Source organism: Rhinolophus hipposideros, assembly GCF_964194185.1.
Source record: "Rhinolophus hipposideros genome assembly, chromosome: 1".
NCBI classification, from domain to species: Eukaryota; Metazoa; Chordata; class Mammalia; order Chiroptera; family Rhinolophidae; genus Rhinolophus; species Rhinolophus hipposideros.
Genome location: NC_138047.1, coordinates 82,003,653 through 82,026,443, shown reverse-complemented (window position 1 = coordinate 82,026,443; position 22,791 = coordinate 82,003,653). Strand labels below are relative to the sequence as shown.

Sequence of the window (22,791 nt, the reverse complement as noted above, 5' to 3'; positions counted from 1 at the left end):
TAAATAGACTGATCACTAATAAGGAAATTGAATCAGTCATCAAAAACCTTCCCAAAAGCAAAAGTCCGGGACCAGATGGCTTCACTAGTGAATTCTACCAAACAGTCAAAGAGGACCTAACACCTGGCCTACTCAAACTCTTGCAAAAATTGAAGAAGAGATAATACTTTCTAACTCATTTTATGAGGCCAACATTACCCTGATATCAAAACCGGGTAAGGATAACACGAAAAAAGAAAATTACAGACCAATACCACTGGTGAATACAGATGCAAAAATCCTAAACAAAATTCTAACAAATTGAATGCAACAATGCATTAAAAAGATTATTCATCACGACCCAGTGAGGTTCATCCCCGGGGCATAAGAATGGTTCAACACCCACAAATCCATCAATGAGATACATCACATAAACAAAGGACAAAAATCACATGATTATATCAATTGATGCAGAAAAAGCGTTTGACAGGTACAACATCCATTTATGATTAAAACACTTAATAAACTAGGTATAGAAGGAAAATACCTCAACATAGTAAAGGCCATATATGACAAACCCTCAGCAAATATCATAATTAATGGTGAAAAACTGAAGCCCTTTGCTCTACGTTCAGAAACATGACAGGGCTGTCCCCTACCACCTCTGCTTTTCAATATAGTATTGGAAGTCCTGTCAGAGTAATCAGGCAAGAGAAAGAAATAAAAGTCATCCAAATTGGAAATGAAGAAGTTAAATTGTCACTCTTTGCAGATGACATGATACTATATATATAGAAAACCCTAAAAACTCCACCAAAAAGCTATTAGAAACAATAAATGAATACCGTAAAGTTGCCGGCTACAAAATCAACATACAAAAGTCCGCTGCATTCCTATATACTAACAATGAAATCTCAGGGGGAAAAAATTCCTTTGCAATTGCAACAAAAAGAATAAAATACCTAGGAATAAACCTAGGCAAGGGTGTGAGAGATCTATATGCTGAAAACTAACACACAATTTTAAAAGAAATTGAAGAAGACACAAAGAAATGGAAAGACGTTCCATGCTCATGGATTGGAAGAATCAACATAGTTAAAATGGCCATATTACCCAAAGCAATATACAGATTTAATGCAATCCCCATCAAAATCCCAATGGCATTTTTTAAAGAAATAGAACAAAAAGTTATCAGATTTGTTTGGAACCACAGAAGACCCCGAATAGCCAAAGCAATCTTAAGAAAAAAGAACAATACTGTAGGTATCACGCTCCCTGACTTTAGCTTTTACTACAGGTCAACAATAATGAAAACAGCATGGTATTGGCAGAGAAACAGACACATAGACCAATGGAATAGAATTGAGAACCCGGAAATAAACCCACATAAATATGCACAGACAATTTTTGACAAAGAAGCAAAAAACATACAATGGAGAAAAGATAGCCTCTTCAATAAATGGTGCTGGGAGAATTGGAAAGCCACATGCAAAAGAATGAAAATGGACTGCTATCTGTCACCTTGTACCAAAATTAATTCAAAATGGATCAAAGACCTAAGCATAAGACCCAAAACAACAAACTGCATAGAAGAAAACATAGGTACTAAACTTATGGACCTTGGGTTCAAAGACCATTTTATGAATTTGACTCCAAAGGCAAAGGAAGTAAAAACTAAAATAAGTGAATGGGACTATATCAAATTTAAAAGCTCTGCACAGCAAAAGAAACCATCAACAAAATAAAGCGGCAACCAACTGAAACGGAGAAGATTTTTGCAAGCAACGCCTCTGATAAGGGGCTAATATCCAAAATATACAAGGAACTCATACAATTCAACAACAAAAAACAAACAACCCAATTGAAAAATGGGCAGAGGACCTGAAGAGACATTTTTCCAAAGAGGACATACAAATGGCAAAAAGAAAAATGAAAAAATGCTCAACATCACTAATCATCAGAGAAATGCAAATAAAAACCACAATGAGATACCACCTCACCCCAGTCAGAATGGCTATCATCAACAAGACAAATAGTAACAAGTGTTAGAGAGGCTGTGGAGAAAAAGGAAGCCTCACGCTGTTGGTGGGAATGCAGATTGGTGCAGCTATTATGGAAGGCAGTGTGGAGGTTCCTCAAAAAATTAATAATAGAATCACCATATGACCCAGCAATCCCTCTCCTGGGTATCTACCCCAAAAAATCTGAAAACATTTATTCATAAAGACGTGTGTGCTCCAGTGTTCATTGCAGTTTTATTTACAGTGGCCAAGACATGGAAACAACCAAAATGTCCTTCGATAGATGAATGGATAAACAAGTCGTGGTATGTATTCACAATGCAATTCTATTTGTCAGTAAGAAAAGATAAAACAGTACCATTTGCGACAACATGGATGGATCTTGAGACTATAATGCTAAGCGAAATAATTCAGACAGAAAATATAGAGAACCATATGATTTCATTGATATGTGGTATATAAAACTGGAAACAACAAAAGAACAAGACAAACAAATGAAGGGAAAAGAAACTCATAGACACAGACAATAGTTTAGGGGTTACCAGAGGGTAAGGGGGGAGGGGAACTCTAGAAGAGGGATACAGTACATGGTGATGGGAAGAGAAGTGACTCTGGATGGTGAACACACAATGTAAGATATACATAATGTATTACAGAATTGTTCACCTGAAATCTATGTAACATTACTAACAATTGTCACCCCAATAAACTTTAATTTAAAAAGAAGAAGACAGGGACATCACAGAAGTACCATCAGTAAAATCTAAAATGTGAGAAACTACAGGAAAAAAATGGTTTCTTCAATAAATACTTGCAAGGGGAAAAAAAAGAGGATAGAGAATCTGAAGAACAAAAGACAGGTGTATCAACCTAACACAACACATAGAGCTTGTCTGGATACTTATTCAAACAAAGAAACTTTAAAAAAACTGTTAAAAATAATTTGAAAATTGACTAAATATTTGATGTTATTAAGGAATTGTTATTTTTAGATGTGATAATGGTATTGTGATTATACCTGAAAACTGACTAGATATTAGATGATATTAGGAAGCTACAGGTAGTTTTTTAGACATAATAATATATCATGATTATGTTTTTAACATGCTTATCTTTTAGTGACATATAATGAAATGTAAAATATGGATAAAGAAATACATGCATACATATATATACATATATGTTTCCCAACTTTAGAGGTTTTGATTTAACAGGTGTGGGGTAGAATCTAGTCATTCATGTTTTAAAAAGCAAAACAGAATAAAACTGCAAAGTAATCCTGATGCATACTGCTAATTGAGGACCACCAACGCAGACCATAGGCACCTTAGAAACATCAGTGAAAACGAAGGAAATAACACAGTAAATACTTGTTGTGACTTACGGTGACACCGTTTCCCATCAGGAAGCAGAACAAATCCTCTAGGGCATGTGCAATAATAGGATCCAGGGATGTTTTCACACCCCAGAGTACAGCCATGATTCCAAAAGGCACATTCATTGACATCTGCACAATCACAACAGCAAAACACAGCCAGGTGGTTATGTTTGAAAATAAATTGTAGTATCACTAATAAATCTGCCCAAAGTAGGGTATCTCACACTTGTATCTGCTGTACCTGACCATGAAAAGACTGTTTTTGCTACTCTAGTAAATGATGAAAGAAGTCAGTTCAATTATCATAAAAGCCATTTTTATTCTGTCATAGTGTAACACTTTCAAATATAGATTTTCATACTAGAATTACCCTTGGGAAAAAGTAGTGCTGTTTCCCCTGAAAAGATAGAGCCACTTAAGGCAGGCCTGTTGACAGTTCTTGACAAGGATGGTACATCTCTTCTCTGCTCTTCAGCCTCACCATGCTGACAGGAGCCCACTCGTGAATGTGGGCACACACCCCAGCAGCGTCTGACTGGCTGACACCCAGCCTTCCAGGTCAGTTCTACGAGATGGCTCCCTCCAACTAGTCCCAGGTAAGCAGGGGACTATACCTAACAGGTAGGTGTCAAGTTTACCTGAAGTCTCACCCCAATTACTTCCATTGAGTATGACTGTAGCCATTGGATTCTTTTCTTCAGTCGTTCACTGGGGCTCCCAGGAGAAAGGACCCGAATTTCTCCTGGGCTCATTAAATTTGGCCTGGAGTCTCAAATAAGAGGATCTGTAGATGACCAGCTTGCCACACATTTCCTACAGATCCCCACTAGACCTTGATGGCATGTGATGTGGAGTCACAAACTCTTTGAGAATCTTACAATAGTTATGGAACTATTTCCCTAAAGCATTTGCAGATACTGACATTTTACACACAGTCAAAACCACAGAGGTCCATGGAGCCCACTCAGCAAAGCTCTGCCTTATGTCAACCCTGAGTAGCCTCTGAAAGCATTTGATCTAGGAACACAAGATATAAAGAAGGCCTGAAAGTATTACAAAAGCTTTAAAAACAGGGAAAATAAAATTGTTTTTCTGGGGAAAGAAGTGGAGGGGAGTGGAATCGTTTCACATTGAGGCTCAGATGGCCCACTAAAGACCAACAGCTGGCTCGGGTGGCGATCTTTGCTTCAGGTAGCGACTGCACATTACCTTCACAGTACTTTCCATCTTGACTTAAAGCATATCCCTCCGTACACGTGCACAGGTGGGATTTAGGTTCTTGTCCACACACGCTGCCTCTGCAGTTGCCTTTCCTCAGTTTGCAGAGTTTCTGATCTAAAAGACAAGATGGTGTATTTGAAGTAGAGGTGTGTTTTGGCAGGGGACAATGTTTGATCCCTTCATGGTTCTTAAGAAGTCTAATCTCCCTGTGACATCAACAGGGGTGTTGTCTTTCACAGTGGTGGCACTGCTTTAGGGTCAGATAGCTTTAGCTGGATTCTGTCAGAAGCCCATTTATTTCTCTAATTGTATTACTCTTACGAAAGCTCTCAGGATAGGGCATCCTAATCAGCTGGAGATGTCATTTCAAACACTAAGCACAACTTAGTTTTTCATTCTGATTTACTTTTTTATATATAAAAATAAAGTACATAAACAAAAATTCTGAAAATGAAATATCTCTTTAAGAAACAAAAAGGTTTGAAACCTAAGACCATCTCTCTCTTTTTTTTTTAATTAATGTTTACTGGGGTGACAATGGTTAGTAAAGTTACATAGATTTCAGGTGTACAATTCTGTAACACATCATCTATATCTCACATTATGTGTTTACCACCCAGAGTCAGTTCTCCTTCTATCACCGTATATTTGACTCCATTTACCTTCTTCTAAACGCACCCTACCCCTTTACCTCTGGTAACCACTAAACTATTGTCTATGTCTCTGAGGTTTTTTTCTTCATTTGTTTGTCTTGTTCTTCTGCTGTTTTCAGTTTTAGATACCACACATCAGTGAAATCATATGGTTCTCTATATTTTCTGTCTGACTTATTTAGCTCAGCATTATAATCTCAAATTCATCCATGTTGTCGCAAATGGTACTATTTCTTGGTTTTTTTTATGGCCGAATAGTAGTCTATTGTGTATATCTATACCACAACTTCTTTATTCATTCATCTATCAAAGGACCCTTTGGTTGTTTCCATGTCTGGTCACCATAAATAAAGCTGCGATGAACATTGGAGCACATATATCTTGATGGATAAATGTTTTCAGATTTTTTTGGTATATACCCAGGAGAGGGATTGCTGGGTCATATGGCGATTCTATTATTAATTTTTTTAGGAACCTCCACACTGCCTTCCATAGCAGCTGCACCAGTCTGCATTCCCACCAACAGTGTATGAGGAAGAACATCTTTTCTTAAGTATAATATTTATAGGTCAGATCTATGTATTTAGCTGTTTTCAGGATCATTATTTAAAGAGCATCTTACAGACTTAATATATACCATTACCATATATTTTATCCCCAAATTCTGAGTTTATTGCTGCCAGTGTTCCATGTTTTACAAAATAGCCCAGGGTGTATAGCAAAATTTGTTCATTGAGGTAGGTGCTTGGGTTGAATTAGCCAAATGTATTGAATAACAAATGGCCAACGTGGTAACTTGGATTTCCATACAGAGCCAGAGTCAAGAGGTAAACTAGTAACACATATATTTCTGTTCAAATTTTTCTTTTTTTTTTCTTTTTTTTTTTGCCAGTTTTAACAATGATAAAACCTTTGTAAAATACTCTGGAAAATACAGAATTAAGCTTGAGTCTGAGGGCAGATTCTAGGATGCAGGTAGATATGGAGGCCAGAGCTCCAGCAAGAGGTGACCTCTAAGGGAAAAGATGGGGGTAATGGACTCTGAGTCACGACATGGCTGAGGTCAGCGAGAGCCTGTGAATAATGAGAGGAGCAGAGGAGCCAAGGATAGGACTACCAAAAACAGCCTTGCTATGAAGGGCACAAGAAACAAACCAGCGAGGGGCTGAGCATAGCAGTGTGAGGGGCTGAGACGCTCTCCAGGTAGGTCTCTGTTGATCTACTTATAAATTTTCCTCACTCTGACTCTACCTGTTCCCTACTATTTTAAGACACTGAACACTTTTCGTTACCAATAACAGCATAACGCATTAGAAACATATTCTTGCCTCTTTAAAATGTCCCTAATGTGCATCAAGACCACCTGGAGGGCATGTCACACTCTAGAGATTCTGATTTGGTAAATCAAGGGAATGGCTCAGGAATCTTCACTTCTCACAGGATCAGAGTGATTCTGAAGTTGGGAATCTTCACACCACACTCTGAGAAATAACAGCTTCATGTCCTAATGAGACATCCCTCCTTCATCTCAGTTATGGATACCTCCTTTAACCTAGTCTGTGTTATTTCTTTACTTATTTTAAATGTGATTATTCAGATCTCTTGACAGAATTAAATGCACAAGTAATCTTGCCAATTATTCAGTACTGTTGCAACATTACCTACTAAATCAGTTTAGATTTATACTGAAAATTTTTTTGGATACTGATTCCAAATATTTTGTTTCTTGTCCATGTTTTTTATGGCAATCACATATGTATAGTTACATTGTTTTTCATGTTCCTACATGCTTCACATATCAAAATTTTAATTAAGCACAATTAAAATAAAATGACTGAAAATTTTAAAGTAAATGACTAAAATTAGAAACTTGTAAATTTATTGGAGACAAAAATACATCCACTGCAAATTTATAAAAAAAGAGCATATAATTTTTTAACTTATTTTTTATAAAGTTTTTAAGTGAACAACAACAAAAATCCAGAAGTGTTTGACTCAGCCTTTTAATAGCATCAAAGTGCTTCCACTTTCCTGAGGTGACAAAAAATTGAATGGTAACACTTCCTGTAAATATCCTTTATAAAAACCTTTCCAAACCCAGTGTGATAGATGGCCACTGGATTAAGAATTAGGGAAACTGAGTTCTGTCCTGGTTCTGCCTTTTACATCCAATCACTTTTCGTTTTGATCTCAGTTTCCTAATCCATGAAATTAAAGGGTTGAAGTAGATATTCTCTGAGACCCCTCACTTGAAAAAAAAAATTATGGTTCTATACACAATCAGATGTTTGTGGTATATTACTCTAAGTTTATACTTCTAAAGATTCTCTAATCTTAATTACTGCTTATAATATGTTAATGGAGATTCAGACTGATTAATGAAGAAAATAATTTGTTCTAAGGTACAGTAAATATACTGTCCATCTATATCCAATATTATCTTTTTTTTTGGGGGGGGGGTTACTTTTCCACTACCTCTCACTTGGTTTTATGTGTGTTCTTATCATCATCATCACCATCATCACAATTATGTATACTAGTATGTGTCTTCTTTTCATTAAACTATAAGCTTCTGAAGATAAGGTATATATATACAGATAATATACATATATAATATATATACAGATTTTATGTATATGTGTGTGTATATATACATATACATGTATATATATATATGTGTGTGTATATATATATATATATATATATATATATATATATATATATATATATATATAAAATTCACATTTAAAGTCCCATTTAGCCTGGTGCCTTTTACAACCTAGGTGTACTACAGACATCTGGAACACATGCACAAAAAGTTGTGTCACCTGCAACTTAACTCCTTTATTTGGTTTCTCCTTCAATTTCCAGTCAACCTTAGAGTTAGAACTCAAACAGATGGTCAGACTAGCCGAGTACCCTTTCCATTGTACCATGCTGCTAATGGTTTTAATGACACTTATTAATAATATACATCACTTTTCAAAGATGAGCATAGGCAGGAAAGCAATCACTATTCTCCTCTGAATGGTCGTACTGATGATGTGACCTGAATTCAGACACTGAACACTTTAAAAGGTCATTTTAGGGCAGAGGACTTGGGGAGACATTTCTCTAAAAAGGACATACAGAAGGCAAAAAGACATATGAAGAAATGCTCAACCTCACTAACCATCAGAGAAATGCAAATAAAAACCACAATGAGATACCACCTCACTCCAGTCAAAATGGCTATTATCAATAAATCAACAAACAACAAATGCTGGCGCGGATGTGGAGAAAAGGGAACGCTAGTGCACTGTTGGTGGGATACCACCTCACTCCAGTCAAAATGGCTATTATCAATAAATCAACAAACAACAAATGCTGGCGCAGATGTGGAGAAAAGGGAACGCTAGTGCACTGTTGGTGGGACTGCAGATTAGTGCAGCCACTATGGAAAACAGTATGGAGGTATCTCAGGAATCTGAAAATGGAACTACCCTATGATCCAGTAATTCCACTCCTAGGCATCTATCCAGAGAAATCCAAAACTCCAATTCAAAAATCTGTATGCACTCCTATGTTTATTGCAGCACTTTACACAATAGCCAAGATATGGAAACAACCAAAATGCCCATCGGTAGATGACTGGATTAAGAAGCTGTGGTACATTTATACAATGGAGTATTACGCAGCCATAAAGAAGAAAGAAATCTTATCATTTGCAGCAACATGGATGGATCTAGAGAACATTATGTTAAGTGAAATAAGTCAGAAAGAGAAAGACAAGTACCATATGATCTCACTTATATATGGAATCTAAAGAAAAGACTATGTGAATGAACTAATTAGAGACAGTTTTGGGGACGCAGAGAAAAAATCGAGAGTGGTTAGATGGGTGTGTGGGAGGGGGTTGGGGATAAGGGGAAAGGTGAAGGGATTTGGAAGCAGCTGGTAACCACAAGATGGCCTCAGGGTTTTTTTGAAAATTAATTTGGGGAAGGTATTCTATAATGTTGTAAAGATTTTGTTGGGTATCCGATGGACATGCGTCCTATTTGGGAGACCACCTCAGGGATACTGTGGATACCTGATCATGGCATTGTACACCAGAAGCTAAACATTAATGAATGCCAACTATAATTTTATATATATAATGTGATGGTTCAGTGTGAGGTCGGAGGGATAGTGGATGGGGGGAGGGGGGTTCACAGTATGAGGGATATAAATGATGAACGTCTAAGTATTACCTTGTTTTGTACACCTGAAACTAATAAGTAAATAAATTAATTAAAAAAAACAAAACTCATAGACACAGACAATAGTTTAGTGGTTACCAGAGGGTAAGGAGAGTGGGGGGTGAGAGATGAGGGTAAGGGGGATCAAATATATGGTGATAGAAGGAAAACTGACTCTGGGTGGTGAACACACAATGGGATTTATACATGATGTAATACAGAATTGTTCACCTGAAATCTATGTAATTTCACTAACAATTGTCACCCCAATAAATTAAAAATAATAATAATAAAAATAAATAAATAAATAAATAAAATAAAAAAAAAAGGTCATTTTAGGAAGTGACAAAACATAGAGGAGTAAGGGCTATTTTTGTTTGTTTGTTTATTCTCCTTAATCTTCTGCTGTTCTTGAGCTTCAAATTAGGCCGAAGCTAGCATTCAGAATGCTGTTGCTGACCTCAGATAATACCCTCTCCCAGATCCCAGCAGTGGGGCTTAATTACCTTTGAGATCAGATTAAAGCTCCTAATCACAGAGTTTAATGTGCACCACCAACTGTGCCTTCAGTAACTGCCTGGCTAACACACAGGCTCTCAGGAGCTTTACTACAGCCAAATAAATCTATGGATTTTACCCTGGCCCAGTTCTGAAACAATGCACATGGGATTCCCTATCCTGCTTTCTTCCTGCTGATCACACCTTTTTTTTTCTACGTCAAATTTACTGTAAGACTTACTTCATCGAAAAAGCCTTACTATTCTCTTGCATTTGAACCCATTCATTTTAATCATTTTTGTAACTAAATATTTTGCACCCTCAATATTTAGCATATTCAATAAAAAATTTGAACATTTATAAAGCATTTACATGATCACATTTAATTTTCATGACAAGCCTTTGATCTATGCAGAGTGAGTATTAACTTCTATTCTACAGATTAGGAAATAGTGCCTTAAGGATCATGTATAGGTCATAAGAGGTAAGACTTGGACTCAAGCTCGTTTTACAATTGTAGAACCCATCTCCTTACTATATATATATATACATATATATATATACATATATATATGTATATATATAATCTGTGTATATGTATATATGTATTCTTATGTGTATATCTATATGTAAAATATGAGTTTTTATAGAAAAATGTATATTGCAGGCATTCCTCATTTTGTTGCACTTTATTGTGCTTCGGAAACATTACATTTTTTATGAATTGAAGGTTTGTGGCAACCCTGCATCAAGCAAGTCTATCAGTGCCATTTTTCCAACAGCATTTGCTCTCTTCATGTCTCTGTGTCACATTCTGATAATTCTCACAATTTTTTCAAACTTTTAAATTATTATTATATTTGTATGGTAATTTGTGATTAGGAATTTTTGATAATATCATTGTAATTATTTACAATAGTAAACAGTAGTAAACAATCCCTCTGCTTGGGCCTCCCTATTCTATGAGACACAACAATACTGAATTTAGGCAAATTAATAACCCTACAATAGCTTCTAAGTGTTCAAGTGAAAGGAGGAGTCCCAAGTCTCTCACTTTAAATCAAAAGTTACAAATGATTAAGTTTGTGAGAAAGGCATGTCAAAAGCCAAGATAGGTCAAAACTAGGCCTCTTGCACCAAACAGTTAACCAAATTGTGAATACAAAGGAAAAGTTCTTCTAGGAAACTAAAAGTGCTACTCCAGTGAACACATGAATGAGAAGAAGTTGAAACAGTCTTTGTTGTTGATATGGGGAAAGCTTTAGTGGTCTGGGTAGAATATCAAACCAGCCACAACATTTCCTTAAGCTTTAATTCAGAGCAAGGCCCCAACTCTCTTCAATTCTAGGAAGGTTGAGAGAGGTGAGAAAGTTGCAGAAGGAAAGTATGAAGCTAGCAGAAAGCTGGTTCATGAGGTTTATGGAAAGAAGCCATCTGGATAACATAAAAGTGCAAGATGAAACAGCAAGTACTGACATAGAAGCTGCAGCAAATTATCCATAAGACCTAGCTAAGATAACTGACAAACGTAGCTATACTACACAACAGATTTTCAATGTAGACCAAACAGACTTATATTGAAAGAAGATGCCATCTAGAACTTTCACAGCTAGAGAGAAGTCAATGCCTGGCTTTAGAGCTTCAAAGGACAGGCTAACTCTTTTATTAGGGGCTAATACAGCTGGTGATTTTAAGTTGAAACCAATTCTCAATTACTATTCCCTAAATCCTAGAGCCCAAGAATTATGTTAAATCTTCTCTGCCTGTGATCCATAAATGAAAATGCAAAGTGTGGAGGACAGCACATCTGTTACAACATGGTTTACTAAATATTTTAAGCCCATTATTGGACATACTATTTAGAAAAAAGAATTCTTTTCAAAAAGTAACTGCTCACCGACAACTCACCTGGTCACCCAAGATCTCTGATGAGATATACAATGAGCTTAATGTTATTTTCATGCCTACTAATACAACATCCATTCTGCAGGCCATGAGTCAAGGGGTAATTTTGACTTTCTAGTCTTATTATTTAAGAAATACATTTTGTGAGGTTATAGCTGCCATATAGTGATTCCTCTGATGGAGCTGGGAAAAATGAATTGAAAACCTTTTGGAAAGAGTTCACTAGTCAATATGTCATTAAGAACATTCATGATTCATGGGAAGAGACTAAAACATCAACCCCAACAGGAATTTGAAAGAAGTTGATTTGGACCCGCATGGATGACTTTGAGGGGTTCTAGCCTTCAGTGGAGTAAGTAACTGTAGATATGGTAGAAATAGCAAAAGAACCAGGATTAGATTGGAGCTTGAAAGTGTGACTGAATTGCTCCAATCTCATGATAAAATTTGAACAGAAGAGTTGCTTCTTATGGATGAGCAAAGAAAGTGGTTTCTTGACATGGAATCTACTCCTGGTGAAGATGCTGTGAAGATTGTTCAAATTACAACAAAAGATTTAGAATATTACATAAACTTAGTTAATGATGCAAAGGCAAGGTTTGAGAGGACTAACTTCAATTTTGAAAGAAGTTCTACTGTGGGTGAAACACCAAGAAACAGCACCACATGTTACAGAGAAATTGTTTGCAAAAGAGATAATCAATCGATGTGGCAAACTTCATTCTTATTTTAAGAAATTGCCACAGCCAACCTCATCCTGATCACTCAACAGCCATCATCATTGAGGCAAGACTCTCTACGGGAAAAGATTACAACTCTCTGAAGAATCAGATGACAGTTACCATTATTTAGCAATAAAGTGTTTTAATTAAAAATTAAAGGAATATACATTGTTTTTTCAGACTTAATGCTATTGCACACTTAATAGACTACAGTATAGTGCAAACACAACTTTTATATACACTGGGAAACTAAAAAATATGTGTGACTTCCTTTATCGTGATATTTGCTTTATTGTGGTGATCTGGAACTGAACCCGCAGGATCTCTGAAGTATGCCTATATTTCTATGATACATATAATGTACATATTATATGTAATATGTACACTATTATATATAATATATGTCTTATATTATATATAATATATGAATATAAAAAATATAAAGTTACATATAAACAATATATTTTTTCTATAATCCATAGTCATATTTTTGTTTATTTATTGTCTTTCTCATTAGAGTTCCCTAATAAATTATTCCCTCAACTTCCTCAAAACACTTCCCAAACTGTACAATATAGAAGTTTATTCTTCTTTGTTCATAGAAAATAACGAGGAAGAAAATACAAGAATGATCATTTTGTGCTACTAGACTTTGTAATCATAGGTTTAAAAAATTACTTAGCCAGAATTCATCTACTTGGTATTCTTAATCATCTAAACCCCTCTAAGAATAATAAAGTAAACAAATCAACAGTCTCCTAGCAGTTAAAAAATAAATGCTTTTTACTCTCAATAGAGCTGGTCGTGCCCACTCAGTCTTTCCTATTTTATACCCATTTCTGACAAGTTTGGCCAGCCCACTGCTTGAACATGAAAATGCAAGGTGTGTATTCTTCTCTCCCATTGTTCCCATCTCCACTCCTCACTGCATTCCCTGATGGCACAAATGGCTACATGATTCCAGTGGTCTTTCTTGTCGAACCCAGACATAGCCTCAGCCCAGCTTCCATACCTCCCAGGGCAGTTACTGGGAGACAGCAGGAGAGGTGACCCTATTGGTCATCTCTCCCATGAAGACTAAAAGCCTCAAATCAGGGCTCCTCCTAGAAAACAAATGGTATAATTTGAGTGTCAAAATGATAACTGCAATAAATAAAAACATGGCAAATACGTTTTAAATCCATGAGTTTATAAAGATGCTTAAAAAAAAAAAGATTACCTTTGGAGGCTGTACCAACCCTTATTCTGAAAACATAAATTGGGGAAAGAATCAAGCATTTAATTTACCTTTCCTATAAAAGATCTTTCTCAGGGAAATCATATAGCTGATGTGGTAAAGTTCTTTAGTTAATAAATGCATAAACAATGATAGACTTGGAATGTCATCACTTTGAACCTCTAACCAAAAAATGGTTCTAGGCAATGATAAACAATAACTTCTAAAGCCATTATGCGAAAGGCTGATGAGGAACTTCGTAATGGATGGACCAGGCTGGCAACACCATACTGCTGACAAATCTCGAACATCACGAAAAGAGCAAGAACCAGCCACTATATGCCCCCTGGTGTGGTCAGTGGGAAGCATACAATACTACCTGCAGTACCACCTACTAAATATTCTTGCCAAAAATTTGAATCTGATCAGGCTTCTAGGCCTAAACTACCTATTTAAGGAAATACAGAACCATCTTAAATGACACTGTGGGGATATAATCTGCAAAATCCAGAATGTGGGCAATTCTACAAGACAGGTGATCTGGTTTCCTCCATAAACAAATGTCAAGAAAAAGCCCCAGATTAGGAGGTAAACAGAGGTCACAGCCAGGCGTGCAGACACTAGCAGTGAGAGACAACAGTAAGAAAGATGACAGAAAAATGATAAAGAGCCATTCCAACCGTTGAAAGGGCATTTCAAGTGGGAGCCATTGGTGTCAGGACAAACCTGTATTAAAAATCCAGCTTTACCTCAAACCAGTCTGTCATGCGGGGACTCAGCTCCTGCTCCCCACACAAGAACGCAGGATATTTATTCTTTTCTTTAGATTCCTCATATAAGTGAGATCATATGGGATTTGTCTTTCTCTGTCTGACTTATTTCACTTAGAATAAATGAATGAACTAATCAGAAACAGTCTCAAAGACATAGAGGAAAAACTGAGGGTTGCTAGATGGGGGCGGGGGAGGGGATAAGGGGGAAGGTGAGGAGATTAGAAAGCACCTTTGGTGACAAGATTGCCACAGGGATACAAAAGTCAATTTGGGGAATGTAATCAATAATGTTGTAAAGATTTTGTAGAGTATCCGATGGACACTTGTCTCATTAGGGAGACCACCTCAGGGATGATATAGATGCCTGATCACTACACCTGAAGCTGAAGCTGAACAATAATGAATGTCAGCTACAATTTTATATGTATATAAATCCATATATACATATTTATATATTATATATATTTATCTATCTATCTATCTATATATATGGTTACAAGAAGTGAAGTACAGCATTAGGAATAGAGACAGTGGAAATGTAATGGCTGTGTGCGATGTCAGAGAGGCAGTAAATGGGGGGCAGGGGATTATCACTGAGTGAGGGATATAAATGATAAAGGTTTAACTATTACATTGTTTTGTACACCTTAAACTAATAAAAATAAAATAAAAATAGAAGAGAACACAGGCTATGGTGAGGCCAAAAAGCAACACCAAAGGAGCCATAGATAGGGGAGTCATACCACTATATTCTCGCTGGTGGCTGGGTTGAAGAAACAGGAAGCAGGAGCCACACGATGCGCAATCCGCTGTCCGCTTCTCTGCCAACTAACCAACCCCATAGCCACGGCAGTTATAGCAGTGGCTAATGGTTAATCGGTAACAGGGGATGGCCACCCAGCCACAGCGGATGGCCATCTAATTACAGCTGATGGCCATCTAATAACCAAGTCAGCACCTTTCCACGTGAGGCTGAGAGCCTGGAAACTGCTCCCTGGGACTCTGTCCCCACACAGTCCCATGCTTGCCCAAGTGGCATGTATCTTTGTAAATGTGACCCTAGTCATTAAGAAAATACCAATAACTATCTATAGATAAGTTAAGAAGATATAGTAATCCATGCTTTGCTAAGATTTCTATTAAAAATAACAGATTTTCATTGTTTGAATTGATAATTTTAAATTATATGAAACAGAAGAAACTGGAATTCTTGTGCACTGCTGGTGGGACTATAAACCGGCACAGACACTGTGGGAAACAGTATGGGGATTCCTCAAAAAATGACAAGCACAGTCACCATATGATCCAGCAATTCTCTTGAAGGCATATACTCAAAAGAATTGAAAGCAGGGTCGCAAATGGATGGACCAGGCCGGTAAAACCTGAACTGCCGATAAACCTTGAACATCACAAAAAAAACAAGAAACAGCCACAACGTGCCCTGTTCTGAACAACGTTATTCACAGTAGCTGAACATGGCAGCAACCCATGTATTCATTAACAGATAAATGAATTGGCCAAATGTGGTATATGCATAAAATGGGGGTATTATTTCAGCCTTGAAGAGGAAAGAAATTCTGACATATATAACAACATGGATGAACCTTGATGACATCAGGCTAAATGAAATAAGCTAGTTACAAAAGACAAATACTATATGATTGCATTATATGAGGTACTTAGAGTAGTCAAAATCATAGAGACAGAAAGTAGAATGGTGGTTGCCAGGGGCTGAGAGGAGTTACAGTTTAATGGGCATATCAGTTTTACAAGGTGAAGAGAGCTATGGAGATGGATGTTGGTGATGGTTGCATAACAATGTGAATGTACTTAATGCCATTGAACTGTGCCCTTAAAAAATGGCTAAGATGGTAAATTTTATGTTATGTGTATTTTACCTCAGTAAAAAAATTTAGAAAAGAAATCATGTGGAGAAGAAATGATCATATATCTAGGATAATTCTTTTCTAGAGGTTTCCAAATAACCAAAGGTTTACGGTAGACACTCCAGCAATAACATAATCAAAATGAATCAGTGTCCCACCTGGGCCGTTTTAGCTACACTAATCACTTCCATAAACATGTACATTTTCAGGTGAAGGCAATTCTCTTCTGTGGACTCTCAGAATTCAGCAATACTTTTGTGCATGAAATGAATGCAAAGTATTTTGCACTGTGTTGATGATGGATACCCTTCGTTTTCCAAAGGATATGCTTTTGAAATTCTTTTATGAGCTTAAAACTGAAATCCACCTTTAAAGGAATCCAGGGAAAACAAAAATGTTTGTGCCTTTAAAAAGATAATGTCTGTGAGCTATCAAATCCCCAGAAATTGAGGTTGAAATAATGTCATTCAGATTGTTACAGAAATGTTCCCACACTACTTTTGAGATTCAAATAATAATATGGTTGTCAAGGCAGGCAGCCAGGAGAGCACTATTGCCTCATCAACTTAATCATGCCAGCAAAAATGTGAGATCAATTCTATGTCTGTTTTAAGACAGCCAGGGGAGAAGTGTGTGTGTGTGTGTGTGTGTGTGTGTGTGTGTGTGTGTGTGTGTGTGCGCGCGCGCGCGAGAGAGAGAGAGAGAGAGAGAGAGAGAGAGAGAGAGAGAGAGAGAGAGAGAGAGAGAGAGAGAGGTTTTCTTAGTTCCTGAAATGGAAAACAAAACTTAGAGAGAAATGTTATTTAACCCCATGATCTGTGCAAACTGAAATATTTAACCACCAGAGGAAGGCCGTCGATAGACAATAATATGCCGAATTACAAGTCCCCCCCCACCAAAATAAGGCAAAATCTAAGATATGAAATGAGAAGTAATAGTGAGAGTGAGTTGGGGAGGCAGCATGCTGTCCCTCTGCCTGGGTTCAAATCCCAATCCCACCACAGTGTGACTCTGAACGTGCAACTGTGACATCTCTGAACCTCAGCTTTTTAACCTATAAAATGGTACTAATCATCACACCTAATTCATACAGTTTTGTGAAGATTAAATGAGATAATATAGGTAAAGACCAGAGTGGATAATTCTGTACACAATCTATAATAATGGCTCTTTCTATTACTTCTATGGACAATACAACCTGTGGCGCTTTTCTATTTTATTTTCTATGCAGCAGCCAATGTGACTAAAAAAGCACTCACACTATTACCTCCTTGAGGAAATAAGAAGTAATAATGTCAGTTCCCCTAGATTCTAGTCTTCCTTCAGAAATCTCATGCCTGTCTTCCTGTGCGGTTTTCACGGCTCTCTTCAGGAGCTGTGTCTGGGGCAGGTACGGACACATTTACACACTAATTGTGGCACAGACTCATAGTCCCTCTCATTTCCCACACTATTACCAAACTGCAGTGGCATCCAACAGAGAGGAAGAAGAGAAAAGAAACCATTTCGTCTTTGCTTCCAAACCTCAGGAGGCTACTTGGGGATAAAAATAAAGATATTGTAAAGCTTTCTTAAAATAAAGCCAATGTTAGTATAATATCATTTATGCGGTTTAAGCCGTATTGAGGAGCCTACATTTTTAAAAAAGAATATGCTAAAGAATTCAAACAGAGAAGTCCACATTTAAAGTTAGAAATTTTAGACTGTGATTAGATTCAGTCAATCCATCCATTGTACTAATAATATCTAAAAGTCTTTCTTTATAAATAAATAAATAATCACTGAACACACAGTGTTTAAGCAGATAAATAAATAAAAAACATGGTCCCTGCCCACATGGCATTTATCATCAAGTGGGAGGAAAATCAAAAAGAAAGCAAAGTAATATGTAGTGACACCCTTCGATGACTTCAATGAAGGGTGTACCGAGAGAAAAATAGAAGATGAGGTCTGCTTTGACTGGATGCCCAGAGAAGGCCTATCTGCGGACAAGACATTTAAGCTCAGAACTGAAGAGAAGTCTAGGCAGAGAGAAGAGTGACTGCAAAAGCCTGGGCATGCCTGAGGAACTATAGAAACCTGTGTTAGATTCCAGCTAGGAGGAGGAGAGAGCATTCTAGATCAGGGGGCTCAAATATTGATAGGCCTGGTAAAATGTTGCATTTCATCTGCATGCAAAGGGAAGCTTTTGAAGGATTTTAAGCAGGAGAGCTGATGGATCAGATTAACTATTTAAAGGCAGAAGGGGAAAATAGAAAGACTAGTTGAGTGGCTACTACAATAGGCCAGGCAAGAAATGCTGGTTGTCTGGACTATGGTGATGGCAGTAGAGAGAAGTGGACACTGGAGATGTATTTAGGAGGTTAAAATGGAAAAGACTTGGCAGTAGATGGGAAATTGGGGGTGAGGCAGTAGGAGAAATCAAGGATAAACGCCTACGTGGCTTCAGCTAGTGGATGGGTGGGGACTAATTACCAGACCCTGTTCAAGGTCAAAGATAACTCACCAGACGCCCCAGAATCTCCCTCTGCTTTGGGCTCTACAAGTGGGTGCACTACTTTAATTCCACCAGGTGGTACAATTGATGGGTTGAGGTTAATTTTAACCATGTCCTTCCCAGTATATTTGTTAGCTATCCAAATTGTCTTCTTTCTCCGCGTTGAATAGAAGATTCGGTCACCAAAAAGGGAAATTGCAAACAAATTGGGCCTAAAAAAAAAAAACAAACAAAAAACAGGAAAAAGACACAAAGAATGGTAGAACATTTCTTCCCGGGCTTATCAAAGTTTTGCTTCATTTCAATTTACTGTCTGAATTTTAATCACCTACCATTACATTCGTTTTTCATTTAGGTGTAGAAACAGGTATTAAGTTTAAAATTTTATTTATGTAGTAATAATCTGAATTAATAGGATGCAATTTCTAGTTTCAGATTCATTGTCTCATTCTTTTGCTGTTCGGTACATAAGTGTGATAAAAATAAAATAGGAAAGAAAATAGGAACAAGATAAGAGTGGACTTCTGGTTTTGTCTGTTTCATATTTGACTAATTTCCGCCTCTTGCCATATAAGCTGGAGAGTAGGTTACTGGCAAAATAGCATATCAAATGAAAGCTAGGTGTTTCAGAAGTATATGACATAATAATTCCAAAAAGAATAACTATAACCAACATGTGAAAATTTATTTATGCCAAATACTCTGTTAATTATTTTTATTTGTGTTTCTTTACTTAACTTTGACAATAACCCCAAGAAATATGTACTATTATCATTATCCCCATATTAAAGAAAAATGAAGAGAAGTAGTGTAACATGCCCAAAGACACTTGTCTAATAAATGGTAAATCTGGAAATTTGAACTCAAATCTTTTGGACTCCCGAATCTGTGCTAAACCATTTTATCGGTTTTACTGGCAAATGTGAAATTAATTTATCACACAAACTTCAAATGACAATTGTTTTATTTTACACCAAAAGCAAAACTTACTGTGTAAGATGTTTGCTGAAATGGACAGAACCTCCATCATAATCACAGGAACAAATACGAGAATTGCTTCTTTCTCTGCTGTACTGAACCCAAAAGAGCCGTTTATCAAGAACATCCAATGACACAGCTGTTATTTTCTCTGATGTCTCTAACAGAATCTTCTCTTCCATACCACTGAGATGTGCTCTGTGAAGGCTGCCAGTCACGTCTGAAGACCAAAATATAAACCTGAGAGCAAACATTACATAGACACGTAATGAATGTCAGGTCACTTAGATGGCCCACTCTCTCAGGGTTTCAGTAGTCCCCAAATGTCTGCACAGGGCAAGTTTGACTATTTTGAATGAAAATTTGATTCAACAAACGTTTATTGCCCTATTATAAAATTTTCCATATGATTTCAAGTTAGAGGAGAATTATGCTTCCATAGCAGGAAACCATGTAGTTAGGAGTGCTATTTGTGGAGGGAGACTGCCGTGGTTCAAATTCAGGCAAATGTCCTATTGGAAATGGTGTTTTTGTACAAGAGGGCCTGACTCTCAGTGAGAAGGTCGATTTGAATCAAAATGTTGTGAGTCTATGAATTTTCACCATATTTTGAAATACATCTCAGTGTCTGAAAACAGCAGAATTTACCTTTCTACTGGATCAACTGCTACATTTGCAGGATATTTTAAGGTGCTTAAGAGAACACGGGAATTGTTTCCTTTCATATCTGTTACTGTAATGATTCCTTCCTGTTGATTTGACCAAATAAGTTCTTCATTTATCCAATTTATTGCCATTCCTGAGACATTTTTCTCTATATTGCATACTCTCTGTAAAATCAAATTTCAAAATTGTTATTAATAGTTCCTCTTCACAATAAAATTGTTTTTATTTGTATGTATAAAAGTCTATTTTTTAAGTTCTTGCCATTTTTCTGCATTCCCAATATTATTTTAACGATAAAATAATCACAGCTACAGTGCTAGTGTTTTCATGCAATAATGTTAACCCTCCCATGTGAATATTTCTGGGCATAGTATTTATAACATAACTTCAAAATGGAAAGTTATCCTACATTTATTAGGCAATCAACCATAATGTATTAATAATTTCAACTATAGAAATAGTGCAATTTCGATGCTACCTTAAAGACAATTTATTCAATTCCACTTGGTAATGGAATTTTGCAGATTCTCATATGAACCCAATTCCAAGCTTTGCCAAATTCTGGCAAGATTCCCTTGGAGTCTATGCACAGAGTTCTGAAGCTGATGAATTTCTCCTGAGGGCCCCCACTTTTCTTCTGGCCCTTCCTCCATGAGGCCCTATCCTTTCTACAATTTTCAGTGCCCTGACACTATCACTCTATGACCTGAAGAGCAGGGCTTCTCTTTATGCCTCTCGGGTACTGTTTCCTGCCCTCTCTTTCAAAATAACCTGACAAAAACCTTGGTTATCTCCTAATTCCAGCATATGCAGGTTAACTGGTCCTCATGCGGGGTGAAGGGTGGGAGGTGGGGAGAAGCTTTGACTTATAAAGTTGCAGATTCCCATGGTGTAAATATTCCCACCATCACTGATTTCCAGCTACTAACCTGATGTCATTGAATGTGATTGGACAGAGATGGAATATTCTCATGAGCCTGTACTGTTCCTATATCTCAAACAGAGTATTCTTGCCAATCTAATTAACCAATTGCTAATATATTAGTATATAGCTCACTAGGTAAATTGTTCACATTTGAATGGTTGTCCTTTATAAACAATGTTTCAACCCAAAGAAAGGACTAAAATGGTGGATTTTAGGCATCAGGCCAATCCTTTCCTAATGACTTAACATATATTCACAACTGTTTAATTTTTTTCCTATTTTGTGACAGGAAACCCTCCAGATTCTCAGACTTAAGATTTTGAAACTATTCTACAGAAGGCTGGAGAATAACGAGTAGCCATCCTTGTTAAAAGTGAGATTAACAAGTATTAAAGATGTGATAAAAGAGATTAACACCTCTAAACTGAAGCTTTTAAGAATAATTGGAGGAGAAGGTTTGGTTAAACACACACACACACACACACACACACACACACAAAACAGCGGGTACTTTGTGCTGGGAGTAATGCTTAAGGTTTCTCTAGTTACGTGCTCTCTATAATCTGTCTCCTAGGAATAGAGAACATTCCTCCTGGGACTCGTTTAAGGGTTTCACCAGTTCAAAAGAAAGACTAAAGATCTTTTGTTTGTACTTGAAACAAAATGTTTTATATCTGTCATGTACTTATTTTTTTTTAGAGTGCAAACACCTTGAGAATAAAAAGAAAAATATTTGTCTTCCTAAAAACACCTATGACAGGGATTTTAGACAGATGAAACAGGGTTTCTCAACTTCAGCACCACTGACGTTTGGGGCTGGATAACTTTGTTGTGGGGAGTGTCCTGGGCTCCCTAGGAGTTTAGTAGCATTCTGGCCTCTACCACTAGGTGCCAGTAGCACGTTCTCCCTCCTCCCCAATGCAGTTGTGACATCCAGAAATGTTTCCAGACATAGCCAAAGGTCCCCCGAGGGGCAAAACTGTGCCCAGCTGAGAATCACTGGAGTATTTTGTTTTGACCATAAAATGGTGATCTGACTTAATAAACTTACATATTTTCAAAATTACATTGACATCTTCACTTCCTACTTTTGGAAACTTCTGAATATCAGTGCCACTTTCATGGGCTTGCTCAATAACATGCCAAAGATGCAGATTAAATAAATATCTACAAATGCCAGACACATGTTTGAATTGTAATGTAATTTTCATTTATCTATATGTTACAAATTAACTATGTCATGCTTGTCAGCC

At 36.9% G+C, this 22,791-nt stretch overlaps 1 protein-coding gene across 4 annotated transcripts in view; it reads right to left on the bottom strand.

Moving 5' to 3' along the window:
* Nucleotides 1-22,791, bottom strand: part of EGF (epidermal growth factor) — a 92,358-nt gene that overhangs the window by 49,608 nt on the left and 19,959 nt on the right. For 3 of the 4 annotated variants that reach the window (XM_081064345.1, XM_081064344.1, XM_081064346.1), the window contains exons 3-7: nucleotides 20,596-20,777; nucleotides 19,960-20,187; nucleotides 18,979-19,181; nucleotides 4,588-4,713; nucleotides 3,385-3,507 (exon numbers count right to left, since the gene is read on the bottom strand). In XM_081064345.1, coding sequence (XP_080920471.1) covers nucleotides 3,385-3,507; nucleotides 4,588-4,713; nucleotides 18,979-19,181; nucleotides 19,960-20,187; nucleotides 20,596-20,777 — 862 coding nt within the window. The remainder of the gene's footprint in view (nucleotides 1-3,384; nucleotides 3,508-4,587; nucleotides 4,714-18,978; nucleotides 19,182-19,959; nucleotides 20,188-20,595; nucleotides 20,778-22,791) is intronic. The other variant, XM_081064347.1, reaches the window with a different exon arrangement.